Source organism: Mesocricetus auratus, unplaced genomic scaffold, assembly GCF_017639785.1.
Source record: "Mesocricetus auratus isolate SY011 unplaced genomic scaffold, BCM_Maur_2.0 Super-Scaffold_4256, whole genome shotgun sequence".
NCBI lineage: Eukaryota > Metazoa > Chordata > Mammalia > Rodentia > Cricetidae > Mesocricetus > Mesocricetus auratus.
Genome location: NW_024429182.1, coordinates 96,248,061 through 96,270,864, shown reverse-complemented (window position 1 = coordinate 96,270,864; position 22,804 = coordinate 96,248,061). Strand labels below are relative to the sequence as shown.

Genomic DNA, 22,804 nt, shown 5'->3' with positions numbered 1-22,804 from the left:
GTTCTCTTTATCTTTTCTCTCTTCTACCCTCATTACTAAGCAGACGGCACATAATTCCTCTAGAAATGTATGAGCTATTTAATCCTAACAGTCAAAAAGTGACTTACTTTAAAAAGCCAGAGTAAACCATGGTGACTTACTTTAAAACCATGGTGGCTCACACTTATAATCCCAACAGACTAAAACAGGAATTTAAGGCCAGCATAGGCTATGCAGCAAGAGCCTCTCTCAAAAAAACAACATAAAAACCCAACAACAAAAAGCAAGGGTGAGCTGGCTGTAGTTATGAACCCTTAAGATATACCAAGATATCTGCCAGAGTAAGGCTGACTACTAAAAGTCAAAGGTCATAGAATAGGAAGGTGTACCTAAGCTTTTGTTTACTCCTTCCCATCATGATTCTTTCCTTCTCATCCAGATTCTGCTAGTGCACACTGATGAGAATTAGTCATGTTTTTTCTCATTCAGACAATCACTAAGTATGTATTAAGTACCTGACAGAACATGTAGGAAACACAAAGTAAAACACTGGAATTCAGGACTTTCAATTTTAGACCTGCAACAGATCTCAAAGGTCACAGAGTCCAAATCTATCATTTCCCAGATAAAGGCTGAGGTACAGAAAGGTTGAAATCTAAGTTCATATAGTTATTTGAGTCACATTCTTGCCAGATCCAGAGATAAAAGAGTAAATAGGGGCTTCCAGGAGAAAAGAGTCAGCTGGAGAAACGGACAAAAAATCCCGACCACGATCAAGTCACCTGTGGACATGAGTTCCGCACTCACACAGTGGGAACATTAGTGAAGAACAGAAGTAGACAGCATTCATATTGGCCCGGAGGAGTTCAGAGTACAGATGTTGCAATAGTCTTGGATTTGAAGCCCAGCTCTATCATTTACCTGTGTGCTTGATGCTAAGTCAGTCTCTTTAACTGTTTATGCCTCAATTTCCAAGTCCATACAATGGTAATAATGATAGTACACCTACTCTGTAAAACTAAGGTATTAGAAACTGTCTTTAAAATCTTGCCTTCAGCATTTTTCCTTGGGACCCTTTTCTGCTGTGCCTTGCCTTCAGAACCCTTCTCAACACAGCTTTCTAACTCTCTGTTATCAGCTGGCTATTTATGAATAAAACAAATCTCTTCTGACTCTAAAATCTGGGTCTTCTGCTTACTCCTCTAGTGGGATTTTTTTCCTACTCTAGTATGCTACCATTCAGTTTACATGCATAAGAAATTCCAAAGGCAAGCCAGACGGTGGTGGCACATGTCTTTATTGCCAGCACTTGAGAGGCAGTGGCAGGCTGTTCTCTGTGAGTTTAAGGCCAGCCTGGTCTACAAAGTGAGTTCCAGAACAGCCAGGACTGTTACACAAAGAAATTTGAAAGAGAGAGAGGAAATGAAGAAACGGAAGGAAGGAAGGAAGGAAGGAAGGAAGGAAGGAAGGAAGGAAGGAAAGAAGGGAGGGAGGGAGGGAGGGAGGGAGGGAGGGAGGGAGGGAAACTCCAAAGACAGATATCCGAGATTAAACTTAATTCACATATGCCTCAATTCCTATATAAGATTTAGCTTGGACCAAGAATCCCCAGAGAAGCAAATCCCTGGAAACAAGGTACACTTAGCAAATGTCCACAGGGAGAAATCCACAGGAGGTAAACATAAAAACAAAGCAGCAACTACTGCTTTGAAAAAGCAAGAGAATAGAAGTATCTCAACCTGGGTTCTGGGGTTTTACCAAAGCAGCTGGGAAGAGCAGCTATGCTGTAGCCATTTCCTTGTTAACTACACCTACTCCGCAATCACAGCAGCTGTGACACATTCCTCCACTCGTCAGTCTTTGAGCCTGTCCTAGTCTATGAACTCCTTGTGGACATATCACACTGTATCCATTGTACCATGAGGCATAACATTGGAACTAGCACATAGAAATCTGATGAATAAACTGGGCATGGTGACACACATCTGTAATCCCAGCATTCAGAGGAGAAGGACTGATCAAAGTTCAAGATCAGTTTGGTCTACATGTTAAGTTCAAAGCAGCCAGGGCTTCATACCAAGATCCTGTCTCAAGAAACAAAAAAGATTTAATAAACTGATAAACTAAAGAATAAACCCACGACTATGACTAAAAGCAGGGAACTACATATGGTAATAAACGTCTATAATCTCAGCATTCAAGAAGCTGAAGTCAGGAAGGCCAATATGGGATTAATAGAGGTGCCTTATCTCAATATGACAAAAATAAGCAAACAGCAGGGGGTAAGTCTAATGTATAAATCAGAAAAGTCCTAGAAGCCAAGAAAGCTTTGGCTAGAACCCTGAAAGGCAAGAAAGACTCAGAAAGGAAAGGCTTTCAGCATGAGTACCAGAACAAGATTATCCTTAGGCCAGGTAGCTGTTCAATTGCCTTTAATCCAAGCACTCGGGAGGCAGAGACAGGAGAATCTCTATGAGTTCAAGGCTACCCTGGTTTACAAAGTGAGTTCAAGGACAGTCAGGACTGTTATACAGAGAAACTCTGTCTCAAAAACTAACAAACAAACAAAAAAATAATCCTCGGGTACATAGTGAATTTGGGCCCAGCCTGGTCTACTACCTGAGACTGTTTCAAAAGAGACAGACAGACAGACAGACAGACAATCAGGCCTAGAATATGTAAATTATTCACTTGCAGCAATAATCATTCTTTATGACCAAGAATTTGGCATGGTCATGTTATCAGTAAATTAAAGAACTTACATGAAAACAACAACTCTTTTGGTTAACATTCATTTTGGTCCTCTCAGCAAAGAAATGCTGATTTAAATTTTTGCCTCAAGTATTTAAAAGGAGTAGTTTGCCAGGCATGATGTGTGAATGCTGTAATCCCAGCTGCTGGAAAACTGAGACAAGAGGATCCTGAGTTCAAGGCCAGCCTGGGAAACGTATCAAAACCTCATCTCAAAAGAAAATTTAAAAATAGGGCTGAGGTTAGAAAGACAGCCCAGTGGTTAAGAGCACATAAGAAAAAAAAAAAAGAACACAAAATACTTGCTCTTGTAGATGACTCAAGTTCAGTTCCCAGCACCCATATTGGGTAGTTTACAACCATCTATATATAACTCCAGCTTCTAAGGGATCTGACACCCTTTTCAGGACCCTACAAATACTGGCACACATGGGCTGGAGAGATGGCTCAGAGGTTAAGAGCACTGACTGCTCTTCCAGAGGTCCTGAGTTCAATTCCCAGCAATCACATGGTGGCTCACAACCATCCGTAATGAGGTCTGGTGCCCTCTTCTGGCCTGGAGGCATACATGCAGATAAAATACTGTATACATAATAAATAAATAAATCTTAAAAAAACAAATACTGGCACACTCGTGTGCATATACACATAAACTAAAATTAGTCCTTTTTAAAGAAAAGACAAAATGCCATTGGTATAGCATCTAACTTCATATGAGACAATATGGTAAGAGCTTTAAATGGCAGTGGCTTAAAGACTCCATAAGCAGTGCCCATTTCTGCTGGTGCTTCTTTCCCCAGCCCATCTGTCCACCCTCTTCTCCAATGCAGGAGCTATTAGCAATGCCTAAATTGCCTCTCGGCTTCCAGAGAAGGTAATAATGAAGCCAGACCAAAAGGTGGAAGACTAGAGTGACATCTGATTTTTAAAAATAAAGGTATAACACTCTGAAGACGAAATGACAGCATGTGCTTTCTTTCCAAAGTAGAAAAGTACATCACTCCCGTCTCAGCCAGGCTTCCCACTACTCTTTTCCAACCTGGACTCCAGCGTAAGATGTGTCAGGCAGGCAGAAAGCCCAGTTTGAAAGCAACTCGGATTTACATGCAAATCATAGCTTTTTTTCTTTCTTTTTTTGTAGGTTCAACCTTTAATTCTTCAGCTTATTTCCATTCCATCATGACTTCCCCTACCAACTTTAGGTTTGTTTTCTGTGCCTCACTGCACTTCTTGTCAATCTAACACCTAAGCAGTAGCACTGCGACGTGCGTCTTCTCACAGGACTGCAGACTGGTAAAGGTACTGTTTTACTCATCTCTGAATTCCCAAGGCATGACTTATAGTAAGCCCCCAAAGTTATATATGGTTGACGCTGTTCACCTTAGCATTCACTAGTGAAGGCTTGAGCACAAAACAGCAGAGAAAACAGTAGCAAAAGGCATACAAACTGAAGTCTGTCAGGTCAGACCTGGCTCTTCCTGGAGCTTCCAGGTAACTTCCTGCTTCTCGTGTTACTTTCTTAAACTCATAAGGAAAAGGACGGAACCAGTTCACATAGAATTTACAGACAACAGGGATTCTTTCTCGAAATATAACAGAAGCCATGAGGGTTCTGAGAAGGATGCTAGTGGCTTCATGTAAAGTTGACCTGCAGACCCAACACTGAAATGCCTCATCCTACTAGCTGTATTTAAGACTTTAAAGCACTAAGAAACAAAAGGCAAAAACCAGCCAGGCACAGCAGCACACACATGTAATTCCAGCACTCACGAGAGAGGGGAGAGAGAATCAGAGTTCATCGACAACATGAAAGAAATATCAAAACCCTGTCTCCAAAAATTAAGACACATGAGCCGGGCGTTGGTGGCGCACGCCTTTAATCCCAGCACTCGGGAGGCAGAGGCAGGTGGATCTCTGTGAGTTCGAGGCCAGGCTGGACCGACAACCTCCAAAACAGAGAAACCCTGTCTCGTAAAACCAAAAAAAAAAAAAAAAAAAAATTAAGACACATGAAACTTCTTCAATGAAGACCCATGACTAACAAACCATAAATTTTAATTTCAGCACACTATTTACTACTTTAAGGTGCTTTCAAAATACCTCAGTCAACAGCAGCCAACTGTCAACGCAGAGACTTTAGGCTAGAAGGAGCCTTGGAGGTTGTTTCTACAACCATTTTACCTTCCCAACCAAGTAGGGGTCAAACACCTTTAGTTTTTAGGTGATTGGCGGGTAAGAAACTAGGCCACCTGTTACCTGCCAAGTCTGGTGCTCTCACTTCATTAACGGCAATCAGAAGGGGGAAACAAAAACACACTGACCTCACACCACGCAATCGTCATTACTTCCTACATCTACTCCCTTCCTGAGGCTCTTCATCAATCTATCCCACAGCAAACACAGAGCAAGAGCCCTCACGAATTCTCACCCTCCAGAGGTGCCACTACTTCCATCCCTGACAACCGCTACTCCCCCCTCCCTCCCCGCCCATCCCTTTGGTATTATCTCAATCATTTGCTATCACCGAGAAGACCACAACTCTAAACTATCACTGACCATTTGGCCTCAGCTCGCCCCTCATCTTTCCTACCTTCGCTTGCTTCTACAGAGCCCTGTACTTTTCATTCTCTCGAGCTCAATGTCTCCTTCAAGGACCACAATCACTCAATGCCCCGATTGCTGAATGCTTATTGGATAGCAGGTGCATACCTTCTCAAGTTCGCCTGGAAGGAACCCGTGAGTAGAGGGGAAGGGAGGGAGAAAAAGAATGAGGATAAATATGAACTAGGAAACCATTTAACAGCCGGAAAACCTTCCCTAGGCCTCTTCTCAGAACTGCCACTATACTTGCAATGCAATGCCTCTTCTTATCCTGTAACTACACTGTAAACTCTACAAGAGGAAGAAGGTCTCTTGTGTCCCATGCACTTAGCCCCGGACTTGCCACAGAAGTAACAATGTTTGCTCAATGAACAAATGGGCTGTTTCTGTTACAAAATTATTCACTCAAACACAATCATTCATTCATTCCCTGACCAAAACTTTACTGAGCATGCGGTATGTACAAACCCTAAAATGTAAAAATGAATACGATGGCTCCTACCTAAAAATAATTCAGAGTTGTAATACTAGTATATTAGCATTGCTTCCCGATCTGTGTCCCCTAACCTTCGGGTCAAGCTCATAGTCCTTTCCCATAGTGAAAGCCTCGGCCTTGCCTTACAGAAGTCCACGCCCCTCCAATTAATGCTACTCTTAGCTAGCCCCTTAGTCCTGTCTTGGACCTCATCTAATAATCTCTAAATCTTTAACGTTGCCGTCTCTCTGGCTTCTGGCATGCCCTCCATCACTACCCTTAGAGCTACTGCCAATCTACTGCACCAGGAACGCCTCGGGGTCCCTGAGTCAGAATCCCTCAGATTTCCCTCATGGAAAATCCACCTCCCAATCAGCTCCCTCTTTCCCCAGGATCTTTCCCGTTTCTCCTAGGGCCTCCGGCTCCCATTCTTCACTTCCTCTCCTTCCACTTTCAAGCTGCCTCTCCCTTCTTGTCCCTCAATTCGTCTTACCTCATCTAGCTCCCTTTCCGCAACAGCACCTCCTCCAACCTCCACCTCCACCACTGCCGCCATCTTCGCGGCCGGCTCCCACCCCGAACCCCGCGAGCCAGCTGCTTCCGCCGCTCAAGCGCTGGCAGCCAATCGGAGGCGCGGCCTGGGCGGGGCGTCAAGGCAAGCCGCTGCCTGTGAGGAACCGAGAGACTGTCTACCTGCTCCTTCTGAATTAAGGAAGGGCGGCTCGCGTGCACTGCCAAGCTTCAGCAGGAAAGCGTTCTCGGAAAGAGAAAATCTGTTCTTGTACTATTTTGGTGTAAACAGTTCACCAGTCGTCACTGTGGAGAGCAGAAAATGAGAGTCCCTGAATGCGCTAATTTCGCGACGCTCCCTCGCTTGGGCTAGGGACAGGGACGCGTGTACACTTAGAACTACATTTCCCATGCTGCATCAAGCCCAACCCGGAAGTTTAAATCCCGCCCTCTACCGGAAGAGTGTGTGGTGAATAAAAATATACACTAAAAACCCAAGCTTGGGGGGATTTTTGTTGGTTTTAGATGAGTAACTGCTGCCTTGCCTGTGGGAGCCATCTTTCAGAAATAGCTGCTTCTTTAAGCCTCAAAACGCCTTTCTGAGCTGCAGTAGGCAGGCTGGCGCTTTGGCCACAAGGCGGAGGTCACCGACAGAATTGGCGGGAGAATAAGATTGGCGCCCAGGAGCTGAAGCTGCCCCGACTTCTTAAGGTGCATGGACGCGGGTGAGAGGCGTTGGGATTTGTCTATTGGAGGAGCTGAAAGGGAGGAGGGTGGCCAACATCAACAAATGAACAGAGCAACCCATTCCGAGGTCTTACTCCTCAAAGGGACTGAGAGCTGCAGAACCTGGCGGACCTCAATGAGCAAATAATTGCTAATCATCTGTGTGTTTTCTCCCTCCTACATTAGATATTTAAGAATGAGTCAAACAAAAATCCTGTTCTTCAGGAGCTCACAATCTTGTCAAGAGACATAAGGCATAACCGTATAGTTACTACATGAGGAGACACTTTGTTAAATACTAAGTGAGAATTGGCCGGAAGGAGCAGTTACCGTGAACTGATTAAGATAGGTGTGTATGTGTGTGTTTGTGAAACATTTGAACATCAAAATAAAATAGGTTAAACAAGTTGTAAAGAGAGTAAGTATTCCAAGTAGGATCAATAGCATGAAAAAATAGAAAGAAAACCTTGGTGATGAATAAAGTAAAAAGCCATTATGGCCATGAATGTATCAGGATTCATGGACTCATATTTTCAGGGAGAATATTTGAAGAAAAATTCAGGTTTGATGGTACATGTTGTTCTTGGGCAAAGTAACTTGATCCCAGGAGTTCAAGACCACCCTGGCATGAACATGATGGCTCATGCCTGAGATCCCAACATTTGGGAGGCTGAGGCAGAAGGATCTGGGGTTCAGGGTTGGGCTGAACACCATAGTCAGAACTTCAGCTCAAAAAATAACTTCTTAGGAGCCAACAAGATGACTCACAGATTAAGAACACTCGCTGCTTTGCCGGAGAGCGGGGTTCAGTTCCCAGCACCTAGATGGCAGTTCCCAATCATCTGTAACTACAGTTGCAGGAGAGCCAACACCCTCTTCTGGCTTCCTCCAGCACCAAGCACACATGTAGTCTATAGATATATATGCAGGCAAAATACTCAAAGCATAAACTGTTAATCCTTTGGGGGGAGAAAAGACAGCTCAGCGGGAGAAGGCAGTTGCCACCAAGCCTAGTGGCAGGCATCGCATCCCCAGGACGCACTGTGGGAAGGAGGAGATTTGACCCCTGCGAGCTGTCCTCTGATACCTGCGTGTATGTGCCCATCCACCCACACACAAAACAAATGTAAAAAAAGAAGTTTAATTAAAAAAAAATTTTTGTCCAGCTTGGGCTGCATAGCAGATACAAGGTCCTGTAGCAAGATCCTGTCTCGGCGGGGTGGTGGTGGCGCACGCCTTTAATCCCAGCACTCGGGAAGCAGAGGCAGGCGGATTTCTGTGAGTTCGAGGCCGGGCTGGACTGACAGCCTCAAAACAATACAGAGAAACCCTGTCTCAAAAAAAACCAAAAAAAAAAAAAAAAAAGATCCTGTCTCAAGAAATAAAAAGAATCTTGAGAGACCCCCCAACCTAAAAATGGTCACATACCTTTAAAACACCTGTTGCCAGAGGATTATTGACCATGAATGATGAACACATAAGAGTTAATTTATTTTCTGTGTATTTTTGCATATATTTAAATTTTCAGCCTTGGCCAGCTTTGGTGGCACACACCTTTGATCTCAGCACTTTGGAGGCAGAGGCAGGCAGATCTCCATGAGATTGAAGCCAGCCTGATCTACAAAGTGAGTTCCAGAATAGCCAGGACTGTTACACAGAGAAACCCTGTCTCGACACCCCACCACCACCAAAAAAAAAAAAAAAAGCCAATAGCAGCTGGTGCCTGTACTCTCAACACTGGGAAATAGAGACAGGGGATCCTGGGGACTTACTGGCAAGCACACAGCCAGCCTTTGAGCTGGGTTAAGAGAGAGACAAGAGCTCCAGTCTCAAAAAGTAAAGTGGAGAATGATAGAGGACACCTGACATTGACCGTGGCCTCATGAGTATATACACCTGTGTGAGCAAGCTGCCAGGCCTGGTGGCGCCCACCTTTAATCCTAGCACTTGAGAGGCAGAGACAGGTGAATTTGAGACCAGCCTGGTCTACAAAGCTAGTTCCAGGACAGCCAGGGTTACACAAATAAACCCTGTCTCAAAAAACAAAAAACAGCATTAATCCATCTCACTGGTCCAAGGATACTTCTTTTTGAATCAGGGTCTGGCTGTGTGTCCCAAGCTAGCCATGAACCTGCTACGTAGCACAAGTTGTCCTTAAACTCTTATGTCCTCTTGCCTTAGCCTTCCAAATGCTAGGGCCATAAGCATTTGTCCACACCCAGCTTGGAGGAAGGAAAAGCTAATTTAGGATCATTTCGTTGAACAGAGAAAGCAGAGCTATATAATGTATTGACTTGTACATTTGTTGCCCATCCTTATTGTGTCCTGGGTTCCTAGGGACATAGAGATAGATGATCTATGGCACCATTGCTGCTTTGTTTCCTTGAGGCTGTCTCAGTTGTTGGGGAGGGATGTCTCTGGATGATCCAGATTTGCTTCCTACAAGCCCATGGTGGCCTTGAGAAGTGAGCCAACTTCTGTAAATAATTCTTGCTACCAGAAAAATAGGAATTGGTAGCTTATATTACTTTTGTTCTTTTTCTTTTTTCTCTAGGAGTAATGTGAGGATTCTCGTTCTTTCAAAAGCTTCCAAGAGCAAAAAAAGGCAGTGTCACCGTGGTAACAGAAGAGGAAACTGGTAGCCTCCTATGGCTCCTGTGAAGATCAGCCATGTAGTATCATTTTCCTCCCAGGTATATTAGTCACCAGCCACCATTGCTTTTCTTTTGATGACTAAAAAGAGTGGATAGCTGTAGAAGACTTGTCCATGTTTTATAGATAGCTGACAAAACCCTAGGCCTATCTATACCAGAGTTTCTAGAAGGGCAGTTTGGTCATACTGCCATTGAAATTAATCAAAGGCACTCAAGGCCATACTTGACCTATGAGGATATAGTTACCACCATCAAATATGCTCACTTTATGTAAGTTCTACGATTCCCCTCTTGGATGAGCTCAGTGCCAATCTACCATGGGGATATTAGGGACTTCCCACCCTTTCCTCTGGTTATTTGCCTCATCATTTACCCCCTCTTTTTCCTCTCATTACACTGATCTTTTTTGAGGGATGCTAAGCCCCGTTGACATTTGGGTGGCTAAATCTATTTTACAGCAGTGTCATTGGCATGGTAGAATTTAGCGTCCCTGGTTTCCAGGCCCTAATGACAATACACTTCATGGTGATTATGACAGTCAGAAGCATCCCCACACAGGGCTGGAGAGATGGCTCAGTGCTTAAGAGCACATGTTGTCTTGCAAAATTCTTTGCACCTGTATGGTGGCTCATAACCATCCTTAACCCCTGTTCCAGGGAACCCAGCAGACATGTATGTGGTACACATGTATGCATCCTGGAAAAACATTCATATACATAAAATTAAAGTAAAATTATTTTTTTAATCCCCATATTTTTCAGAGAGCCCCCTTAGATGGTGCTTAGGAACTACTATATTAACCCATGAGATAAAATAAAAATTGTCTTAGTCTTCCTTACCTGAAAGTCAGCTTGAACTGTCATCATTGTCCTCCTCCTCCTCTCCCTCTTCTCTTTTTTTTTTTTTTTTTTTTTTTTAGAGACAAAGTGTCACTTTATATCCCTGACAGGCCTAGAACTCTCTTTATGGAAGAGGCTGACCTCAAACTCACAGAGATGTATATACCTTTGTTCGAGTATTGTTTGCTTTTATGGGGTTTTTGTTTGTTTGTTTTTGAGATAAGATCTTGCCATGTAGCTCAGGCCCTCCTTGAACTCACTGTATATCCCAGGTTGGCCTTAGACTCTCAAATCATCCTGCCTGATCCACCTGAGTGCTGGAATTACAGGCCTATACCACCATACACAATGCTTTGTCATAGAATTTTAGAGAATATTAGCAGTCTTCTAACATTGTGGTCTCCGTAGAGACTGTTCTAGAAGCTGGAGAGAAGGATGAAAGAATGTCTTTAGCCTCCCTCCCCAACCTATATTTTATTTAGAGCTTTACTTTTATTTTATAAGAAAAATATTCTCACATGAAATTACAGTTAAAAGAAGGATTTTATTGCCGAAACACAAAACAAAACAAAAATATGGTTAAAAATGATGAGTCAAATCTGGGGCTGGAGAGATGGCTCAACAGTTATGAATGGTTGCTGGTCTTCCAAAGGACCCTGGTTCAATTCCCAGCACCCACATGACACAACCATCTAGAACTCCAGCTCCAGGGGATCTGAAACCCTTTTCAGGCCTCTGGGGGCACATGCAAGCAAAACACCCATATTCATTAAAAAAAAAAAGAAAAAGGAAAGAACTGGACAAAGCTGGGGTGGAGAAGCTTGCTTATAATCCTAGAACCTGGGAGGTCATCCTTGAGATCCTGCTTCTAAAATCCAAACAAAAGCCTTGAATATAGCTTTCCCTTTTATTTATAAAGAAACGTAGAACCAGAGGAGGAAAGTCGTTTGTTTTCTCAAAGCTGCTCAACTGAAAAGGATTTTCATTTGCATTAGTGAATTTGGGATTTCTTAAATGGAAATGTCACTGTCAATGACTTTGAATAATCACTTATGTCTAAGCACCAGTTGTAAATTAAGAATACAATCTTTAGCTGATTGTAGTGGTGTACATCTACAGTATCGACCCTCAGATGGGGGTTTATGTTTCAGGCTAGCCTGGGCTACATAAACAAAAACTTATTTCATAGAATCATATCAGAGGTTAAGAGCACTGGCTACTCTTCCAGAGGTCTAGAGTTCAACTCCCCACGAGAACATGTTCATATCCACCTATGATGAGATCTGATGCCCTCTTCTGGTGTACAGTCAAACATGCAGACTAAACACTGTATATACATAATAAATAAATAAATCTTTTAAAAATAAATAAATGTCTTTGTAGAGACTGAACCAACAATCAAGGAGCCAATATGGGTCTGACCTAGGTCGTGTGTGTACATGATAATGGCTGTGTAGCGTGGTCCTCTTGTGGAACTCCTGACAGCGGGAATGGGGCTGTTGCTGGCTCCTTTGCCTGATTTTTGAGACCCTTTTCCTCCTGCTGGATCGCCTGGTCCAGATTTAATATGAAGGGATGTGCCTAGTCTTGTTGTAACTTGATATGCCATGTTGGGTTGATATCTCTGGGAGACCTGCCCTTTTCTAAAGGGAAATGGTGGAGGAGTGGGTGTGGGGGAGAAGGAGGGTGCCGGGGAGGGACTGGAGGAGAGGAAGGCGGGGAAACAGTGGTCGGGGTGTAGCATATGAGAGAAGAATAATTTAAAAAGAAAAAATAGATGTCTGTGTAAAAGTCTTATGAATGAAGAACTAAATGTAGTGTAGTGTTAAAAGCTTGAGTTTTAGAAATCTGGGGTTCTGCTTTGTTTAGTTATTTAGCCTAGAGTCTTGGGTGAGCTTTGAAGCCCTATGAGCTTCAGTTTATCTCTTAACTACGGAGAAATAACAGGAGTAAATGAGGTAGTGTGGTGAGTGAGGCAGAAGTAAATGTGTCTGCCGCATGAGTGAGGCTAAGCTCCTGTGGGTGGTCCAGGTGCCCAGCAGATGGGATTGTGGATGTCCCTTATTCTGAGGTACCCCTTTTTCCCTGTGAACTCAGAAACCTTGATTCTTGTCTTCCTCTCTCTATTGTAGGATCCCAAGTATCCTGTGGAGAACCTGCTGAACCCAGACAGTCATAGGGGACCCTGGCTCAGCTGTCCCCGGGACAAGAGTGGCCAGCTGAGAGTGGAGCTTCAGCTGGAGAGGGTGGTCCCCATCAGTTACATCGATGTCGGTGAGTGACGCCTCAGGGCCTTTGGGGCCTCTGAAAGGAAACACAAGAGTCACATGACTGGAACCACTGCCCTCAACTGTCTCAGTTCATTCTGACTGAGTAGCTTTCTGGAGTAAGCCTTGTCTAGGTGGGAAGGGAAAGTGTGGTTTTTGCCCTTGAAGAAGGTCTGGTGTTGGAGAACTCCAGGGTCTTCATTCATAGTGAATGCGATGTGGAGCAGAGGCTCTAGCTCAGTTGGTAAAGACCTTGCCTAGTACATAAGGACTGCATCTGATTCCCAGAACCCACTTTGTTTGTTGTTGTTGTTTTGCTTTTTTTGAGACAGGGTTTCTCTGTGGCGTTGGAGCCTATCCTGGAACTAGCTCTGTAGACCAGGCTGGTCTCGAACTCAGAGATCCGCCTGACTGCTTCCATTTGTTCATTATGTATTCAGTGTTCTGTCTGCATTCGTGCCTGTAGGTCAGAAAAGAGCACCAGATCTCATCACAGATGGCTGTGAGCCACCATGTAGTTGCTGGGAATTGAACTCGGGACCTCTGGAATAGGCAGGCAGCACTCTTAATCCCCAAGCCATCTCTCCAGCCCTAGAATCCACATTTACAGCTTGGCATGAGCTAGGGAGAAAGCTCAGTGGTAGTGCAGTTGCCATGCAAGTGTAAGGATCTAAGTTTGCATCCACAGAATCCACGAAGAACCAGATGGGATAATACACATTTGTAATCCCAATACTCCTGTGAGACAGGAATCAGAAAAGTCCATGGACAAGCTAGTATGCTAACACAGCAGGGAACACAGAGACAGCCTGCCTCAAACAAGGTAGAAGGTGAGGGCTCATGCTTGAAGCTGTCATCTGGCTTCTACTCACATAAAACTCACATACATATACAAAGCCAATTATGGTGACACGGTCCCTATAATCTCAGCGTTGGGAGGCTCCCAGGGGATCACTGATGTGCTACATACTTTTGTGTCATCTGAGAGGAGGAAACCTCAACTTTAAAAATGCCTCCAGCCTAGCAGTGGTGGTACACACCCCTGGTCCCAGTGCTTGGGAGGCAGAAAGATCTCTGAGTTTGAGGTCAGCCTGGTCTACAAAGCAAATTCAAGGACAGCCTTAGGGCACTGACATAATAATCAATACCAACAAATAGAATCCTTATCAACTCTAAAGATCAGTGTCAGGAGGATACTGAAAAGTACACTGTGCATAGGAGTTTCTAGATTTCAAAAGTTGATGCCAGGTGTGATGGCACATCTCTTTAATCCCAGCACTTAAGAGACTGCAGTAGGCAGATCTCTTGAGTTTGAGACCATTCTGGTCTACATAAGTGAACTCCAGGCCAGCTAAGGCTACATAGTAAGACCGTCTCAAAAAAAAAAAAAAGTTGGCCTTAGAATTCTCTAGACTAAAGAATGGTTACAGGCTAGGTGGTGGTGACGCACACCTTTAATCCCAGCACTTGGGAGGCAGAGGCAGGTGGATCTCTGTGAGTTCAAGACCAGCCTGGTCTACAGAGTGAGTTCCAGGACAGCCTCCAAAGCCACTGAGAAACACTGTCTCCAAACCTTCCCCCCCCCCCCAAAAAAAAAAGAATGGTTAGAGAGACCACTGTCTTTGCTTTCTCAGGACAGAAAGATATTGGATTCCTTAGCAGCGATTCCCAGGGCAGGTTTCAGACTGTGGTGACCATGGTGAGCCTCCACTGTCATTTAATGGACTAGGGTTTCATTCCATTCTAATGGGTGGCCCCCTGTGTGACTCCACATGTTGCCAAAACTTTGTGGCTTCTGATTGGCTCTAGAGTGGAGTGTCCCCTTCCCACCCAATATGGTCATTCTCATTGTCATCCTTCTTTCCATTTTTTGTCCCCAGGTAACTGTGGCTGTGCTTTCCTACAGATTGATGTGGGTCGTTCTTCCTGGCCCCTGGACAGACCTTTCGTCACCCTCCTCCCTGCAACCATGCTCATGTCCCTCGCTGATTCAAAAGAGGGGAAGAACCGCTCAGGGGTCCGGATGTTTAAAGATGGTAAAGAGGGCAAAAGCAGATGTGGGGGCTTTTCCAAGGACAGATGCTGTGTAGAGTTTGGTCTAAGGGCTGCTGTGTACAGATTATGGGAGGAGCCTGCACTCAGCTCCATCTGTTAGGAGACCAGAGTAAGCTAATACTTGTGTGTGAGTTCCACCTGGTCAGGATGTCGGGGGGTATTTTTGAGCTACGATTTATATTTCCTGTAACTTGTTGTTGCCTGATATTTTATCATGGCTTAGGTTGTTGAGACAGGGTCTCAATGTGAAGCCCAGGCTAACCTTAAATATGAACTGCCTTAGCTTTCCAGGTATTAGAATTGCAGGCATAGGCCACCACACCCAGTGATTGCTGCTTTTACTTGATCCCTATTTTATTTAATCTCTAGCACTATAAAAAAGAAAAAAGTATAGAATAAATTTTTGTGTATACTGGTTTCATTTATATAATGTAGAGTGTTTCATGAATTCTGCTTATTCAAATCTCTATACTCACTGAGCACTGTAACAGTTGCCCAAGATGTGATTCCTCTAGGAGATTGCAATCTGTTAATCTGTGTTTAAATTGGCAGTATTTTCCTTGTTGTAAAGGAAGAGTACAGTTTTGGAAGCGTTTATGTGAGATACAGGGGATGATATGCCGACTGGATAATGTTAAGAGTCAAAGTTTGTGCTATTGGTGTTGGATGCTGTGAATGGCTGCATAGAGTGTAGTGGTGTGAGGGAGATCACAGTCTCTTGGTTTGAGAGGCAGAGGCTGGTATGAAACTGATGGAGGGGTGGCTGGAAGACAAGAAACGAGGCTGGAAAGGATATGTACTGGTGATCTGTCTCCATTCTTCCTCCTACTGGTGTTGACCTGTGTGGCCCTGTCTTGTCTCCCTTCAGTTTTGGACTTTCTCCCGTCCTGCCTCCCCACTGGTAACTGTCGATGCAGCACATTTCCTCTCTACTGCTTAAGCCTGTGCCAGAGTGCATGACAACACACATGTCCCTCTCCCTCTCTTCCTTCCTCCCTCTCGCTAGGGTCTCATGTAGCCTAAGCAGACTTCAAAGTTGCCTTGAGCTCCTGATCTGCTTTCTGAGATTACTTCCATGCTCAGCTTTCTCTTTCTGTCTCTTTCTCTTTCCCTCCCCGTCTCTCCTTATTAAATATTTATTCTTAGTTTTTACTCATGTATATATGGGAGGGGTGTGTATATGTACACGTGAGTACTGATGCCTGAGGAAGCCAGAAGAGGAGTGAGATCCCTTGGAGCTAGAGTTCCAGGCAGTTGTAAACCACCTGACATGGGTGCTGGGACAACTGAACTCTGGTCCTCTGCAGGAGTAACAAGCGCTCTTAACTACCGAGCCATCTCTCCAGCCCCCTCCTTTTTCTCCTTCTTCCTTGAGGTGATTTCCTGACTCCAGCCTCAGGAGAATCATGGGATCGACTTCGACTGACCTGCTCACAACCTTTCACACGCCATCAGTCCTTTGGCCTGGCCTTCCTGCGGGTGCGTTCCTCTCTGGACCACTCAGCTGGCCCTGTGATGGATCTCTCTGCCCCTGGGGGCTCTGGACTGAACCAGGTATGTTCAATAGTAGAGCAAGGATTTAGTTTTGTTTCGTTTTGTTTTTTTTCTTCTTTTCAGTTCCTAGTTAGAGCCTGATGCTTGATTGGAGAAAAGTAAACACAGAAAGAGAAAGAATATAAGCTTCCCTGTGAATAAACTATGCATGTCCTTCCCATGGTATGGTTAACAGGAAGGTTGTGATTGTAGATATGAGAAAGAGCGGCCAGAGGTGCTCACACAGCAAGAACAGCAGAGTTAGTTATAAGGAGAATGGGTAGCTGGGGGAGGGAAGCCTGTGAGCTAGAGCAAGTTTGGGGTAGGGAGGAGGTGAGAAAGGCAGGGTACTGGCGTGGATTCCTGGAACTGAGGGAGCATAGAGGACAGCATGCACTTGGTGTGTTGTAGGCAGCACAGGTAGCCTTTTGTACCTTCTGCCAGTGATAAGGGAAATAACTCTTTTTGGCTGAAGAGAACTGACTTTATAAGTTCCTGAGGAATGCTGGCTTTTGTCTAACTGCCGCAAATCCTCCTGCAGTCCGGGTTGAGCCTGTTTCTGAATATTCATCTGCCTTTTGGAGTTTGGGGAATTGAAGTTTCCTTTGAACATAACACCCTGGACTTGTGGAATAAACCCCTTTTTCTTCTTTTACTTGGCAGAGATGTAAGTGAGCCTTGAATTCACTCTACACAAAGCTGTCATTTGTTCTTTAGCTATATTGAAATTCTTTTGGACTCTCAACTAAACCTCATATGTTATTTCTGGGTTTGCAGAGAGCATCATTTTGAGCACTTGAAAGACCCAAGTCTCCCTTGCAGCCCCTCTGACATTGCTCTCTGACTCATTGCCTTGCAAAGCCCTCTGTATATTTATATTATATACCTGGCTCTGTCATCAATCCAAGCACTTGAGAGGCAGAGGCAGGTGGATCTCTCATGAGTTTTCTTTTTGCTTTTGTTTTGAGATAGGGTTTCTCTGCATAACACTGGCTGTCCTTTCTGGAACTCTCACTGTAGATCAGGCTGGCCTCAGACTCGCAGAGATCCTCCTGCCTCTCCTTCCCCAGTACTGGGATTAAAGTTGCATGCCATCACCACCCAGCTTTTTCTTTTTTCTTTTTTAGGCAAGAACTTGCTCTGTAGCTGGACTTGAACTTTCTAATTTAGACCTATAAAAATTTACTTTAGGGACTGGAGAGATGGCTTAGTGGTTAAGAGCAGTGGCAGCTCTTCCAGAGGGCCCAAGTTCAATTCCCAGCACCCACATGGCAGCTCACAACTGTCTGTCGTTCCAGGGGATCTAACATCCTCACACAGACACGCATGCAAAATACCAGCACATATAAAATAAATCATTTTTTAAAAATTTATTTATACACAAATTTAAAGTATGATATAGATATATATTTTTAAGGTTTACAAGAAACAAACTGAACTGGGCGGTGATGGCGCAAGCCTTTAATCCCAGCACTCAGGAGGCAGAGGCAGGCATATGTGAGTTCAAGACCAGCCTGGTCTACAAGAGCTAGTTCCAGGACAGCCTCCAAAGCCACAGAGAAACCCTGTCTTGAAAAACCAAAAAAGGTGCCTAGAGAGATGGCTCAGAGGTTAAGAGCACTGACTCCTGCTCTTCCAGGGGTTCTGAGTTCATTTCCCAGCAACCACATGGTGGCTCACAGCCATCTACAATTCATACTGGTGCCCTCTTCCAGCCTGTAGGCAGAACACTGTATATGTAATAAATAAATCTTTAAAAAAAAAAAAAAAACAAGAAACAAACAAACTCAAAAGTTTGCACATTCCATCAGTCCCCATAGACTTTTTTTACCCAATATTGTGGATTCTTTTACTCCCAGGACCCTTCTGATGGTGATAAAACCCTCAGCATACGAAATCAAGGTATCACAGATTGCTCACACCAGCAAATGCACCCTGTAAAAGTTACTGCAGATACTTATAATCACATTGTGTTCCTAGGCAGCAGTGTCCCCTGCTGGTGTATCCGGGTATTTACTTCTCCATTTTCTCCTCAGAGCTCTTCTGATACCCTGGAGTCTGATCCTAAGCCTTGGCTGACAAATCCTTCTATCCAGAGGACATTCTTCCCAGGTCCCCAGACGTATGTACCTGTTGTTGATATTTCTCCTGTAAGGGAAAGACCACATAGCTCAGGGGCACAAAAACCCGTCTTATGGTCTCCTGATTAATCACTTAAGGTCTTACATATCAGTCAGGATAGCGGACAGTCTTTCTTGGTTTGAATAAATAAAATAATGTTTGCATTCTGAGTGAAACAAAGTACTGTTTCTCTGCAGGAGCACCAAGGAAATTTCAGAGCTCAAGGGTATGCTGAAACAGTTGCAACCAGGACCTCTGGGGCGGGCAGCCCGCATGGTGCTCTCTGCTGCCCATAAGGCACCTCCAGCGAGTGTGGTAAGCCCAAAGAACAGCTATGGGGAACCAAGTCCCAGTCATCCAAAGAGTGCAGGTGAGGCTCCAAGATCTGTTCTTTGCTGTGCCTGACACTGTCTTTCCTCCCTGGCCCTGTACTGGGATGGCTCTTTTCAAGTGAAAGGGAAAAAAATATATACTAATTGAAAGAACACTGGCCTAGGAATCAGGAATCCTTGTCTTGTTCATAGGAAAGGGGTTAAACCAAATAATACTTTAGTTTATTGCAATGTTGGTATTCAGTGATCTTGTCAGAAAGACAATGCTAGTGAATACCTCAATCCCAAAGCCTGGGGAGTGAAGGAGGCAGAGGAATCAGTAGTCAGGGTCATTCTCAGCTACATAGAGCCCAGCCAGCCTGAATCCCATGAGGCCCTGTCTCAGAAAAGAAAAAGAAATGACTGCAGTGTCTCCGGGCCCTTCTGGAAAGGATGCTATCCCCGCTCATTTGCAGAGGTTGGAGAGTCAGTATCTCACACTATGGCATTTGTTCCATCAATGACAAACAAAAGGGAAGAAGAGTGCCAGCCAAAAGTCATAGCTTTTTTTTATTCTTCTTTGAGACAAGGTCTCACCATGTAACTCTTAGCTGGCCTGGAGCTCAAAGATACCTGTCTACCTGCCTCTGCCTCCCAAGTGCTGGGATTGAAGACATGTGCTCCCACATCCTAGTGAAGTCATGGCTTTTTGCAACACATGCACAGATGCTGTGCCATTTGCTACTAGATACCATCCACACTCAGAGAGGCCCTCAGTACAAACAGTCTGTAAGGATAAAGGTCTACAATTTAAGAGGAGTCTGAAAAGAAACCAAACTTTTTTTGTTTGTTTGTTTTTCGTTTTTCGAGACCCTGACTCGTAAAAACCTTAAAAAAAAAAGAATATCTACTATTGATAAAGGTACAAAGATTATGTAAGCACTTTGAAATACATTCAGCTGTACCAAGAATGTCTGAAATTCTAAATAAAGAGGTAAATGGTGACTGTTGGTTTTTGTTACTGTTCATTTAACATGTATCTATTGAATATCTGTATGTGCTACCCATGTATGGTGCCTGAGATACTATAATAAATAAAATAGCAATGCTCATATCTTAATGAAGGGATGCATGTCTATGTCACAAAAGGAATTCTAAAGCTAAACTGTGATAAATACTTTGAAAGAACAGATGATAGAATGACAAAATTTCAGTCAGAAAGGCCTCGTAGGAATAACCATTTCATCTCAGACTTGAATGAGAAAAACTAAGCAGGCAAAGAAGATAGAAAAAATATCTCAAAAGAAAACTTAAAATGTAGAAGCCTTTTGTAAATAGCCAGATTGTTTGTTTTGATTTTTGTTTTTCAAGAAAAGGTCTCATTATTCATCCCAAGTTGTTCTTGAACTTACTGTCCTCCAGTCTCAGCATCCTGAGGGTTGGGACTACAGGCATGTGTCACCATGTGTGATGTGACGAGAAATAACTAATAAGCATTTCTAATGCAGAGCCCAGGGCAGAAGAACAAAACAAGAAGAGTGATGTGGGCAGAAGGAAGAGAAGGAAATTGCAGGACCAGAGGTAGGCAGGCAGCCATCACCTCTAGACCTCAGTACTCTCCAAAGCTCTCCTCACTCTTTCTTCAGTTAGGCCTGGGCAATCTGGGTCTTGTTCTCTTAGACTACAATCAAGGAGAAAGATGTCCTTTTCTATATGTCATCAAACTTAGAGATAGGCAGAAATTGGCCCCATAGTGAACCAGCATAAGACAATGTATACACTGCATCTGATCAAAATGCAAATCTTATGTCTCAGGCCTGTAATCCTAGCACCTGGAGACCAGGGCAGGAAGGTTGCAAGTTTGACCACATGGACTACTGGGATATAAAGCAAGTTTCAGGCTAGCCTGAAAGTAGTGGTTGCTGGTGTCTATGAGGACAGACAGAAGAATGGGGAGTGACTAAGATGCATTTGGAGTTTCTTTGGGGACTGATAAAAATGTTCTGGAAGTAGTTGTAGTTACTCAGTTTGGAAGTATCCTTAATCCATGCTTCCAATTTTATGTTATGTATGCAGTATCTCAGTTTTAAAATTTAAAAAGTGCCAGGCATGAAGGCATATTCCTTTCCTTTAATCCCAGGATTTGGAAGGCAGAGACAGGCAGATCTCTGTGAGTTCTGGGAAAGCCTGGTCTGCAACAAGTTCTAGACCATGCAGAGCTACATGGTAAAACCCTCTCTCAAAATGAAGTAATTTCTAAAACGGAGGACAGTGATAGAAGCCCTGTTGTCAGATGCTCGAAGGCTCCCTCCCTCCCTCTAATGTGTCGTATCAAGTGGGAAAACAAGGACTCTGACCCAGTTACTGCTTCCACTCTCGTCCACATGCTTCTGGGCTGGATTCTGTGTTCCTTCAGCCTTTGTGGTCTCTCCCTGATAGCTGGCCTTAAACTGTTCTTTCCCACAGACCATTGTCCGACTCAAGTTCTCAGCCAAATAGGAGCAGGGCAGCAAGAGCAAAGCAAAGACAGCACCGACCTGAGACCAAAAATGACGATGGTGTCCAGGCCACTGGACAATGTCCCATTTGTACAGGTGAGCTGCACTGACTTCTCTGTGAAGACTAGGCTTTCATTGAGGAAGACAGGAGGAGGTCTGTGGGTACTGGCAGAAATATTTGGTAGAGCCTGGGGAGATGGCTGAGTGGGTTAAACACTTGTTACACAACTATGAGGACCTGAGTTTATATCCCCAGCACCCATGTAAAAGCTGGGTGTGGCAGCCCATGTCTGTAACTCCAGGCTAGAGGTGCAGACATAGACAGATAGACAGACTCCTGGGCGTCACTGGCCAGTCAGTCTAGATAACTAGTTCGCTCCAGGTACAGCAGGAGACCCTGTCTCGAAAACTAAGGTGGAGAAGCGAGAAGATAGCTAATGTCACCCTCTGGCTTCTGTAAGTGTATATGATGCACACACCAAACACAGTTTTGATTTGTCCTGGTCTGGTGGCAATGTTCTTTGTGCTCATAACTGGCCTTTTCCAGTAGACTCAACATTCTGTGAGCACATCCACATCCCTCGGCATCTAGCATACTGTCGGGCGCATAGTAAATGTCTGATGAGTGCTTGGCAGATACATGATAGTGTCTCTTGGTGTGTGGGAGATTTCCCACACAGGCAGCTGCAGCAGGTCCTCCTTCAGTATCTCGGGTGGCAGCTTGCCTGGGAACCAGTCCCATTTTGTTTATGTCCTCCTCCTTCTTAGGCTCCTTCAGCACGGAGACACTTCCTTTGCATGCTGCCACTTGTGGAGAGAGCTCCCCACCGCCTCCAGCTTCTCCCTCTTCTTCATCTTCCTCGCAGTCTGTGCTGTGGGTGTCCTCCCCAGAGAGCTCACCAGCGCCTTCCTGGGTGCAGTGCCCTATTTGTGAGTTACAGTTCTCAGCAAGAGAAATAGAAGAGCATGCCAGCATGTGTGGGGAAGTTTTTCCAGCCTGAGCCATGAAGTTCTGTTGACCCTTTACGTGGAGCCTGGGGAATAGGTCTCTTGTGACTGAGAAGGGTTGGTTCTCCCTTCACCTATTACCAGAACTCTGCCTGCCTGAGGACACTTCTGGACCAGCTTGTTCCCGATTCCTGGTTGTCAAGGCTTTGTCACTATGGTACCCAATTCTCAGAAGGACAATTTCCCCTTGGAACTTCTTTGGTAGAATTGGTGATCTCTCCAAGGCCTTAGGACACTATCTAAAATGTGTTTTCCTCGGTGAATGGTACTTATCCTCGTGCCCATTTTCCTGAAAGGAAAACTGAGGCTTAGAAAGAAAATGTGGACTGGAAATAATAAAGTCCGATGGTGTTCTGGGAAGATGCGTGAGTTTTGAACATGAAACTAACAGTTGAGTTCTTATGACCTTGACCTTCTGTATCCTTCATAGATGTCTGCCCTCCATGTAATCAGATGACTGCTCTATAACTTTACAC

General features: G+C 44.3%; 2 protein-coding genes across 12 annotated transcripts in view; one reads left to right on the top strand and one right to left on the bottom strand.

Annotated features, from left to right (window-relative positions):
- Rnf121 (ring finger protein 121) overlaps nt 1–10,577 on the bottom strand; it is a 68,710-nt gene extending 58,133 nt beyond the window's left edge. Inside the window, exon 1 of one of the 5 annotated variants that reach the window (XM_040757561.1) lies at nt 10,536–10,577. In XM_040757561.1, coding sequence (XP_040613495.1) covers nt 10,536–10,562 — 27 coding nt within the window. In that variant the 5' untranslated portion in view covers nt 10,563–10,577. Of the gene's footprint in view, nt 1–5,320; nt 5,343–6,299; nt 6,424–6,499; nt 6,524–10,535 lie in introns of those variants that run through there. The other 4 variants (XM_040757568.1, XM_040757554.1, XM_040757578.1 and 1 more) reach the window with 4 other exon arrangements.
- LOC101833825 (short transient receptor potential channel 2) lies at nt 6,755–22,688 on the top strand. Of its 7 annotated transcripts, none has more exons than XM_040757547.1 (12): nt 6,756–7,027; nt 7,229–7,391; nt 9,597–9,735; nt 12,668–12,809; nt 14,683–14,838; nt 16,233–16,411; nt 16,932–17,057; nt 18,427–18,512; nt 18,709–18,881; nt 20,331–20,403; nt 21,289–21,416; nt 22,089–22,688. In XM_040757547.1, the coding sequence occupies exons 3-12, from the start codon at nt 9,691–9,693 to the stop codon at nt 22,319–22,321; spliced, it is 1,341 nt and encodes a 446-aa protein (XP_040613481.1). In that variant the 5' UTR covers nt 6,756–7,027; nt 7,229–7,391; nt 9,597–9,690; the 3' UTR covers nt 22,322–22,688. The 7 variants fall into 7 exon arrangements, with proteins under 7 accessions (XP_040613482.1, XP_040613481.1, XP_040613479.1 ...); XM_040757545.1 differs by having other exon boundaries at nt 6,756–7,041; XM_040757546.1 differs by lacking the exon at nt 7,229–7,391.
- Nucleotides 22,689–22,804: the final 116 nt, after the last annotated feature.

Bases quoted from the DNA above. Each gene is read 5' to 3' on its own strand.
- LOC101833825 (XM_040757546.1), top strand. From the start codon at position 9,691: ATGGCTCCTGTGAAGATCAGCCATGTAGTATCATTTTCCTCCCAG. The intron at 12,810-14,682 runs GTGAGTGACGCC...TTTTGTCCCCAG, and splicing joins CATCAGTTACATCGATGTCG to GTAACTGTGGCTGTGCTTTC. The intron at 18,513-18,708 runs GTATGTACCTGT...GTTTCTCTGCAG, and splicing joins TTCTTCCCAGGTCCCCAGAC to GAGCACCAAGGAAATTTCAG.